Raw genomic sequence first — 10788 nt, 5'->3', positions numbered from 1 at the left:
CCAAAGTGAGCATTAAACCTGATCAACATGTATTCAGAGGAGAGACGGTCACTATCAGATGTGACATTGATGGTGAAGGAGTCACTAGCTGGCAGTACAGCTGGTATAAAGACAGTTCAGTCAGTGTTTTCAGTGAACTACAGGAACACACATTCAGTCCTGTTACTGAGTCTGATGCAGGTAAATACTCTTGTTATGGAGCAGAGAGAGGAGGATCACGCAGCTCACAAAACAGTGATGCATTTAGACTGACAGTATCAGGTGAGTTTGATCATCTCTTCACATACACACACTCTTTATATGTTATTAAATTATTGATTTCTCTATTTCAGATAGAGCCCAGGCAGTTTTAAGTGTTTCTCCACAGAAGTGGTTGACTGAAGGAGATCCAGTGACTCTGATCTGTGAGGTTTACGGCTCCTCTACAGGCTGGACATTCAGCTGCTTCTCTGCAAATGCTTCATCAGGTAAGATATAATGTGCTTCATGTGGTAGCAACTCAATTAACTGGTTTTATTAATTGGTTTTATATGTGCATATACTTGTTCCAGTGGCGGACTGGCCATCTGGAGCACCAAGAGTTTTCTCGTGGACCGCTGTACAATGTGGGACGGCCCATTGCGTAAATAAATATATATAAAGAGTGAATTATAGTAAATGTACATACACTGTAAAATCTAATTAGTTGGGCTTACTTAAAAAAAGCATACAATTAATGAAAATAAATGAAATTGAATTTTTACCACTGTTTTCATTCACCTGCTGCATGTTTAAGTCTGTGTGTGACTTTAGCATGTTACCCCACACTATTTCAGGATTATATAAACCTAATTAAAAGCATCTCAAGGTATTTATGAAAAATCAAGTTCATGAAAGTTCATTAATAAACACACACAAACAATACACTAATGCTTTAATTAGAACATAGGTCATTTTCTAAAAGCAACCTATTTATTACTTTTCTTCCTTTGAAATCAAATAACTCTGACTTCATGATGCATTGCTGCATTAACAGGAAGATGATTATAGTAACATAAACCAAGTTCAAAGTGCCCAACCATATTTTAAGTAAGCGTCACTCAAAACAGTAAGTAAATAGTTTTATTTGCCTTGAAAGTAGCTGTAACTTAATAAAACCTAGTAAGTATAACAACTAAGTAAAGATAACTAACTAAATCTAAGTAAGGTAAACTTTTGGATTTTACAGTGTAGGCCTAGCCTATATCCGTCCATCGGCCCAGACGAATGGTCCGCGCAGCCCACTGGAATCAAACATTCTAATTAATTTAGCGCGCTCTGGCTCAGTGTAGCGTATGGGAAGCCAAACAACCCAAATGTGGGACGAGACAGCGCGGTATTAAAGTGTTCGCGCCGCGCTGACCTGTCATAGGCGCAACGTTGGATGCCACCCGCCATAAAACATGAAGAAGAAGAAGAAGAAGAGTAATGTTCGCGCTGCGCTGTTGTAACTGATCAGCGCTGCGCTGTCAGTTCGGTGGCGCTAGTAAACACGTCCTCTCTGCGCTGTCGAGTCGGTCGCGCCGCTCGGTCCATTGAGCTGCGCCTATGACAGGTCAGCGCGGCGCGAACACTTTAATACCGCGCTGTTTCGTCCCACATTTGGGTTGTTTGGCTTCCCATAGTAGCGGCTCAAAAGCGCTCGTCAATGTCAAAATGTTTGAAATAGCCAATCAAAGTGTAGAAGGCGGGATTTACTGTTCAGAGCTGAGCTGCGCGGCACTTGAATGTGAGCTGAGGTAAGCAGCTAAATATGACAAGACAATAGCAATATTTAACAGTTTACGATAAAAATTATTTAACGACAGACATTAATTTTCAGGGATGCAAACTACTGGCCTTATCGAATTACTCTGATGTTAATGCCATTTAAGTTATTCGTCACAATGTAGCCTACATAGAAACATTAACGTAGCAGTTTTCAGCACACATAAGATAAGAGTGAGTATTTGTATATCTATCCAGGCTTTTTTCCGTAATTTCACATGTCTAAGAAAATGTTTCAGAAAACTCAAAAATATTATTCTGAAACTTACACTAGAACATTGTAAATCTGAAGAATTTCATTTTTAATTGCCGTGATTAGGATATATATTATAATAAAAATATTATTTGCTAATTAGATCACATGCATTATTTTATATACACACTTGCGGTCGAAAGTTTGAAATAATTCAGACTTTGTATTTATTTTTTTGAAAGAAGGCTGAATTTATCTGATCAAAAATACAGTAAAAACACCATTATGAAATATTACATTTAAAAGTGTTTTTTTTATTTAAGACATTTTACAATGTAGTTTATTTCTGTGATCAAAGCTGAATTTGCAGTATACTCCAGTCCTCAGTGTCACATGATCCTTCAGAAATCATTCTAATATGCTGATTTGCTGCTTAATTATTATCAGTTATTATTTGTGCTCAATTATTAATAATGATTTTTATTATTATCACAGTCTTCAGTGTCACATGATCCTTCAGAAATCATTCTAATATGCTGATTTGCTGCTTAATTATTAAGCTCAATTATTAATAATGGTTCTTATTATTTTCAGTGCTGAAAAACTTTTTTTGGAAACTGTGATACTTTAACCTTTTATGGATTATTTGATGAATACAAAGTTAAAGAACAGCATTTATTTGAAATATAAATAATTTGTGATAATTATACATCTCTTACTGTAACTTAAATAAATTTAAAGCAACCTTGTTGAATAAAAGTATTAATATATATATTTATATATATATATATATATATATACAGTATATATATTAATCTTACCCCAGACTGAATGGTAATGTATCACATGTTCCACAAAAATATTGGGCAGCACAACTGTTTTCAACATTAATAATAATTAGAAATGTGTCTTGAGTAGCAAATCAGCATATTAGAATGATTTCTGAAGGATCATGTGACACTGAAGACTGGAGTAATGATGCTGAAAATTCAACTTTAATCACATAAATCAATTACAGTTTAACAGATATTCACATAGAAAAGAGCTATATTAAATTGCAACATTATATATTTCACAATATTACTGTTTACTGTATTTTTCATTATTAAGAATTTTTAGACTCTTTTCCACAATTGGAGCTCTATTCAATAAAATGACAGGAGATGTCAAGCTCCTGCAAAAAGACAAATATAAGACCAATAGAAAGGCACCATAAAAACAGTCCACATTCTGCACTACATCCCAAGTTTTCAGACCAAAGCAAAACATTATTATATGGACTAGTAAAGTATGCCAATCATTCATTAATGTCAATGATAAGCATTTCAATTAAAAAAGAAAAAAGAAAGCATTTATATTTCTATATTATGTTATATTTTATGTTAGTTAGTGTTGTTAAAAACTCTGTGCTCTGTGCATAATGAGCTGGTGGGTTTATGGTGTGGTGGGTCGCTCTGTGCCAGAAAGTCCAGGGCCACTTTTTAGCCCCAGTCGGCCCCTGAGTGGTGCCCATAACTCCCTTGAGCTTTGATCTGGCCCTGTTTCAGTTAAACTGAATACACTGAGTTACCCCAACAAACATAATTTATAAGTGTAAAATCATACAGTAAAAGCTCCTTAAGGTGAAATCTACATGAATTCTCATGTTTTGTAGACAACATATATTTTCAACTGCTCTCAGACAGCAGTAGAGGAGCTGGAGGAAACTACACTGTCAGTTCTGCTGCTCTAAATCACACATGAGTTTATGTGTGCAGAGCAGAGAGAGGAGAACCAGCCTATAAAACAACATTCAGCAACACACAGCCAGTATGGGTCACTGGTGAGTTCAAACAGGATCAGTTTGAATGAGACAGTACTGAAACAAGAATGTATGAGAGTGTGTTGTATGATACAATGAATGATGCATCTAGAGTCATATCAAGAGGAATCAGAGTTTTCTTGGTGTTTTGAGAGCTATGATGTACTATGAAATCACACAGTTTCAGAATTCAAAAATTCATCTCCAATTCGTAAAAGAGGAAATAGTCGTTAAAAACTGAAGCATGACTAGGTACGGAACACAAATGTTACTAATATTATCATTTACATTCTTTTTATTAGTGAACCTGAAGGAAAACAATTAAATAGGCCTAACAAAAAAATGGTTAACCCCTTTAAAAAGGGAGATTTCATGCTTAAATTATTTTAAACATTTTCAAAGAGCTCTAATTGTCTTCTCAGGTGTTTCTCCTCGAGTCTCTCTGATCATCAGTCCCAGCAGAACTCAACACTTCACATCTGTCTCTCTCTCTCTGAGCTGTGAGGACCAGAGTAACTCTGATAGAGGGAGAGTGAGAAGATACACAGAGAGTTGGGGGCTGCAAGATTGTTCATCATCAGTGTGGGGATCACAAACAGGATCTACATGTACATTTAGCTCCACCATCACATCAGACACAGGAGTGTACTGGTGTCAGTCTGAATCTGGAGAGAACTATCATCCTGTTAATATCACTGTACACTGTGAGTCTGTTCTTCTGTATTTATTCACTTAACTGGCAGTTTATAATCAAAGCATAAAGCAGGTTGATTACATGTAAACAAGTGCAGGACGCATCAGTGGTCAAAAAACACTCAGTGGGCATGCAGCCAGTACAATTTTTTTTTTTTTAATTCATCCTGTTAATATCACTGTACACTGTGAGTTTGTTTATGTATTTATTTATTTATTGTCAATTAAACAAGTGCAGGACACATCAGTGGTAAAAAAAAAAAAAAAACACTCAGTGGCAGGCAGTACAAAAAATCTACTTTTATCATAAAACATAAAACCTTTATTTTTTGTTATAATATACTGCAAACACTCAGAGAGAGGAGAGTCACCCAAGAGCTGGATCTCAGTCAGAGGTGAGAGTCAATAGAAACTGAGCTGATTTATTTCTTTTTATTCTCTCGTTCAGATATAATGCTTGATAAAGTGCTTGTGTGTCTGTTTTTCAGTGTCTCATTCAGAATCTCAGATCTCTGTCCTCCACACACTCAGTTCTGTACTGGCAGTTTGTCCATATCTGCTAGTGACAGTTGTGCTGATTTTCAAATGCTGCAGAATGAGAGGTAAAATGTCTGACTAATTTATTAGAAATCTTGCATATCAAATACACATATTCTGTCATGGATAGACATTCACAAAAACAAACCTGTGTGTGTGTGTGTGTGTGTGTGTGTGTGTGTGTGAAATACAGGAGTCACTCCTGATTCACGATGACTAACCTTTAGGCATCTCATGGTTGTTACAGTCAATATGAACCAGAATTACCAGCCCACTTGACTTCCATTGATTTCTTATTTGATTTTATCCATGATGAACTGACTGTAAAAAGTAGATTACATTTTGGAATAGATAAGAATAAGGGTCCATTTTTTGATGTAATATTGACTTTAACCAGAAACATGGATGTTAAACTGTTTAACCCAGGGATTCTCAACGCTGGCCCATACTTATGTCCTTTGCCGGTGGAGTCGCACGGTAGAGTCGATGGTCTTTACACTCTTCAGTCTACACACGACCGCAGCCGCGACCGCTTCCGCGGTAAACTAAGCTTCTTTTTAATTAGTTTAATAAAACTCAAATTGATTTCAGCTGGACACACTTTCCTGTTTATCCCAACAAATGGCCAAGCAAAGTAATATTAGTAATATTTGCCTAATATAATGGATCTTAATTGAGTAAAACTAATAAGCTTAGAGAAAAACATTTAACCCACATTATGAGCAATAGTAGTACTGATGCTTAGCAAACACCACTAATAAAAGTCTGTGCTGAGTGTCATTCTACTTTAAGCATGCACACGTATACACACACAAACACACACCTAATGTGAGTGCCTCTTCACTCACAAAGTGCCTCTTCGTTTTATCTTCCAGTGCTTCCTCTTTCACCCTCATGCTGATGATACACGGGGCAACTTTTTGAGCAATTTTGCCGGGCAACTTTTTTTGAGCAATGTTCCTTGGGCACTTTTCCATTGAGAATGGGTAACTAATTTCAATCTGGATACTTTAGATCAGTCATGGGCCCTGTGTCTCACCTGGTTGCCCGTTGATGGCAACATTGCTCAAAAAGTTGCCCCTTGTATCATCGGCCTCAGTCTCTCAGTTAAATATCATTGTACAATTTAGGGAACGTTTTATGTCTGTTGATGATAATTATGTCCTTAAATTAATTTTCTTTGCAAAATCATAATCAACTAAGGGAAAGCATATTATAATCTCAGACAGATATTTTGTGCACCCTATTTTTCCCTTATATAGTATTATTTGAGTTTCCTTGTTCATTAAACTTCTGTCATGATGTTCCTAAAGATCTGACTGCAGGTTTCAGGAAGTCTTGAGGCTTTAACACAGTCTGTGTCTTTAACCGTCTGTCATCATTCGGTCAGTATGGAGCTCAGTCAACTTCCTCTTGTGCTCTGTGAGTATTATTTTATCTGAATATAGTTCAATGGATGATAATTGGTTTTATATTATGTAAAGGATCAAGTGATTTTGTGTTCCTTATTTATGTCTTTTCTTCTAGTCCATGATATATGAGTGAAAGATGAGCTTGAGAGAGGAAGAGAAAGTTAGTGCTGTTTGTAAAAGATACATTGAGTGTTATGTCAGTCTCTCTGTTCAGTCATTGGAATTTGTGCTGTTTAATGGTGTTTGTAGAATCAGTTCTGTTTGGTTGCTTTTGCACAGTTTACTGTCTGATGCTTTAAGTAAATATTCACTAGTAAGTATGAAGGAAGATTCATAATTCATTCATCTGCTTGTGAACACACTGGTTGCTTCCTTAAACAAGTTCCCTAAACAAGTTCAAGTTCTCTAAATTATAAAATATCAAACAAATTTTTCAGTGCTTATCTGGAAACACCTGTGATTAACTTCTGTAAATCTTCAAATTAGAAAACCTTAGAAACCTTTGAAGAAATAAAACATTTTTGTGTTGTGAAGCTGAGAAATATTTGAGAGTAAAAGTATGGTGTTTCACAAGCAAAGAAAGAAGAATAAATGATATCTGATGTATAATATATATTATCAGTTCCATGTTGACACTGTAATGAGATTTTTGTGTTTTTAGTGCTGATTTCAAACATCCACTCTGGACACACTGAAGGTGAATGAATTTGACTAGTATATTTCATAACATTTCATAACATGATTCTACACTGTTACAAAACAGCTGTAAAAAGGTAATAAACTATTTTGATAATAAATAAAAAAAATGCCAATTTCTTATTAAATATTACATGGTCATAACTTATGAAGAATATGGAAACATAAAATATATTTTAAAATGTACTTTGTCTTGAGTAGTAACTCTAATAAAAACAAGTGTTGCTGTACCTGCAGTAACAAAGTGCTTTGAACTACTACAACACTTTGTTGAATGTTGTGTCTGTAGATGGTGTGACACAGTACGTTGAGCTCTGGGCTATAGACCTAACGGTTTTTGAACCCTTCATTAGGCGATCTTAAAGCTGCAAAAACCTTTAATGTCCTTTAACTCTTTGCATTATGCTGAGTGAAAGCTGAACTTGCTTGTTCCTGTAATCGTTGTCAGCAGCTTATGTCTGTAAAAAAAAAAAAATGCACCAATTATTTACTAGAAAGAGAGATCTTATGCTCAAAATATTTCACAACTCATGCTTTTTTCCAATTTTATATTGACAGACATTCATAAACCAACTCTGACTGTGCACCTTACATAATGCACAAATTTTAAAATGTCATAATTAAAACTGATAGTTTGATCTCTTCATACATGCACAAACACACATTTAACATGTTATTAATGAGTGATTTCTCTATTTTAGATAGATCTATTTCAGAAATAGATTTATTTTATATATAAGTGAGTGTTCATAAGTGAGTGGTAATTCATAAGATGAATGACAAACAATATATATATATATAATATATTATGGAAAATATTTAATGTATTAACAAATATTTATATAAAATATTAAAAAATTTAATGTATTACAGGAACTGCTCATATCTATGACTCTATTGATGCAACAATTAAGAAAAAAGACACAAGCACAGGTAACTAATGATGTAATTTAAAGTGTTTTTAAACTGAAACAGTAGTTCTTTTCTAAAGATATTATAAACTGAATCAATGTTTTTAATCACTGCACATTTACAGAGGAAATCCAGTGTCTTATTACTTTCTTTATTTTTCATTTTAAGACAGCGTAAGTGGACCTTAACTCACCTATGCTGAGATTGAACTCAAATCTACAAAGAAACTGAAGAAAAAGAAAGAAAACAAAGGTAAACCGAAACAAAAAGCTCTGTTCTTATGATTTTATAAATGTATTTATAACAGTGGTGGCTTTGATTTAATTTTTAAATAACTCTAAAAAGTAACAAAATCATGGCAGTATTTTCCTAAACACCTGTGTATAGTTGTGCATTGAGAATCTCATGATCCATAAGTTCATTTTGAGTTCATTTGGTTTAACTTGTAATCATTCTAAAATAAAAGAATTATACATATTAACTGTTGGCATCTTCTAGGGAACAGCATTGAGAGTTATGACAATGTTTACTCTAAACAGAAGTTAGAAACAGATCAAGGTGAGTGTCAAAAAAAATCAGTCATAGTTCACAAGGAGCTACTGAAAACTGCATCTACAAGCATCATTGAGAAGAATGAAATTAAATACTGTATATAAAAATGTGCATTTTGAATTCATTTCTATATTTTCAGGTGCTGGATCTAGTGATGTGACGTATGCTCAGATTAAATAAATGCTCAGATGAGAAACTGTCAATCCCAGGATTCTGATGAGTTTAGGTTGAGAAGGAGTGAAGAATGAACAGGATCATCAATGCTTTATCATCTTTGTGATACTGAGCAACTGATGGCAATAGATTTATCAGCCTTCATGTGCCTCAGAGATTATGCTGGCTGATCTCTGAAAAGCAATGAGCTGATTATAGGAAACAGGAAAGAGTATCATTTAGTTCTGCACAGTGTGTTGTCTTATTGTACTCTAATATGTACTGAGTACATATGTACTGTGTACTGTGTTAATATGAATTTTACACATTGTGTTTTCCACGTGTTTCACAGGTGTATATATGTTATTTGGAAGCTTTTGTTGCAATTAGACTTCTGGGTTAGACTGTACATTTCTTTTGGGCATTCGGAAACAAAGCTTGCATCTTTACAACTGTAATCGTTTGTGTGTATATATGATTTATTAGCTTACACTTTAGTGGACTGAGTGGAGCAGAACGAGCATTTTCATTTCATTCCCATGAAAGCCTAGCTTCACGCTCACGCTGTGAATTGTGGGATTGACAGTGGAACGGAGAAAGTGTTGAGAGAGTACAAAAGTTGAGAAATGCTCAACTTTGTGCAAATAATGAGCAGAAAATGCTGATAGCTGTGAGGTTCAGGTAATGACATTCATCATAAGCGTTTAAAAATATGTGAGTTTCTGCTGGAATTGGTACATCTAAATCATTTCTGATGCAATTGTTGATGAGTCCAGGCCTTTGCAGGTTTGCAACAAATCCTGCCTTCCTTTCCGTATTTTTTTTTTTAATGCACGAGTTTGTGTGTGTGCACGTTTTTCTATACTGGTGGGGATTTAAACCTGAATACACACCAACTCATGGGGACTTCGTGGGGACCTAAATTGAAGTGAAATGTGGCCAAGTATGGTGACCCATACTCGGAATTAGTGCTCTGCATTTGTCCCATCCAAAGACAGCAGTGAACACACACACACCGTGAACACACACCCGGAGCAGTGGGCAGCCATTTTTTGCTGCGGCGCCCGGGGAGCAGTTGGGGGTTCGGTGCCTTGCTCAAGGGCACCTCAGTCATGGTATTGAAGGTGGGAGAGAGTGCTGTACATTCACTCCCCCCACCTACAATCCCTGTCGGTACGAGACTCGAACCCGCAACTTTTGGTTTACGAGTCCGACTCTCTAACCATTAGGCCACGACTTCCCCCTAAAATTGACCTCCTTCAAGCCGGAGTCGAACCAGCGACCTAAGGATTGCCAACTCTCCTACCTACAGTCCTCCGCTCTACCAGCTGAGCTATCGAAGGCAAATTGAGGTCTAGCTTATAAACAAGATTATAAATCATACAGAATTAGTTTTTTTGAGAATGTAAAAATGCAGAATAGTTTTCTGTGAGGAGGATGGGCCCAAAATTGGAATTTTGGATTGAGTGATAATTATCCACGAGTGAACTGCGCTGTTTGCAAATGCCGTAAGTGTGGTAAGTGGCGGGAGTTTAGTGAACCGCTGCATCCTGTTAATGCGTCCTGAGATGAAACGACTGCAGGTTGAATGGGTTCATGTGTTTTAAAAAAAGATTTTAAGAACGCTTTTATGGATGAAGAGCAAAGTTTGTGCTTGGGGAAAAAACATTGTTTGAATAACTTTGTGTCAATACACCTGTGTATTGTGTTGTTGTTCAGAGCCTACAGTTCCTCACAGATTACCATGCTTTTTTTACCATATGTGATCTGTGAAAATGACAATAAAACACTTATGGCGTTTTGTAAGACATAAAGAGACTGCTGAGGGCAGTAAGATAAGGACTGCAGTTCTCTTTTCCCAAAAAAAAAATTCTCCAAGAACTAAAGTATGGGATTATATTAGACTCAAAATGATTAATAGATGCACGCACAATTATCCATGTACTGCATACATTTTATACATGTATCTTACTAACCACAAACAAATGCCTTTCAATTTGAGTCTGTGGAATTCTGGATTAAATTATTGTGCAGCGATTTGTACAAATACAGAC

At 35.7% G+C, this 10788-nt stretch overlaps 1 protein-coding gene, 1 non-coding gene and 1 pseudogene across 2 annotated transcripts in view; 2 read left to right on the top strand and 1 right to left on the bottom strand.

The window, feature by feature from the left end:
* Nucleotides 1–4515, top strand: part of LOC107740508 (uncharacterized) — a 10116-nt pseudogene extending 5601 nt beyond the window's left edge.
* A 1885-nt stretch (nt 4516–6400) lies between these two features.
* The window catches only part of LOC107740507 (Fc receptor-like protein 5), a 28079-nt gene continuing 23691 nt past the window's right edge, over nt 6401–10788 (top strand). Inside the window, exons 1-2 of the mRNA XM_016552958.1 lie at nt 6401–6431; nt 8528–8587. Of these exons, the coding sequence (XP_016408444.1) occupies nt 6401–6431; nt 8528–8587 (91 nt within the window). The remainder of the gene's footprint in view (nt 6432–8527; nt 8588–10788) is intronic.
* On the bottom strand, nt 9990–10077 carry trnay-gua (transfer RNA tyrosine (anticodon GUA)). Its single transcript is given in 2 exon segments — nt 9990–10025; nt 10041–10077. It is a non-coding gene; the product is annotated as a tRNA-Tyr (tRNA).

This window comes from Sinocyclocheilus rhinocerous, unplaced genomic scaffold, assembly GCF_001515625.1.
Source record: "Sinocyclocheilus rhinocerous isolate Xijiao unplaced genomic scaffold, SAMN03320098_v1.1 scaffold4119, whole genome shotgun sequence".
Taxonomy (NCBI): domain Eukaryota; kingdom Metazoa; phylum Chordata; class Actinopteri; order Cypriniformes; family Cyprinidae; genus Sinocyclocheilus; species Sinocyclocheilus rhinocerous.
This window is presented reverse-complemented; position numbering and strand designations above follow the sequence as displayed.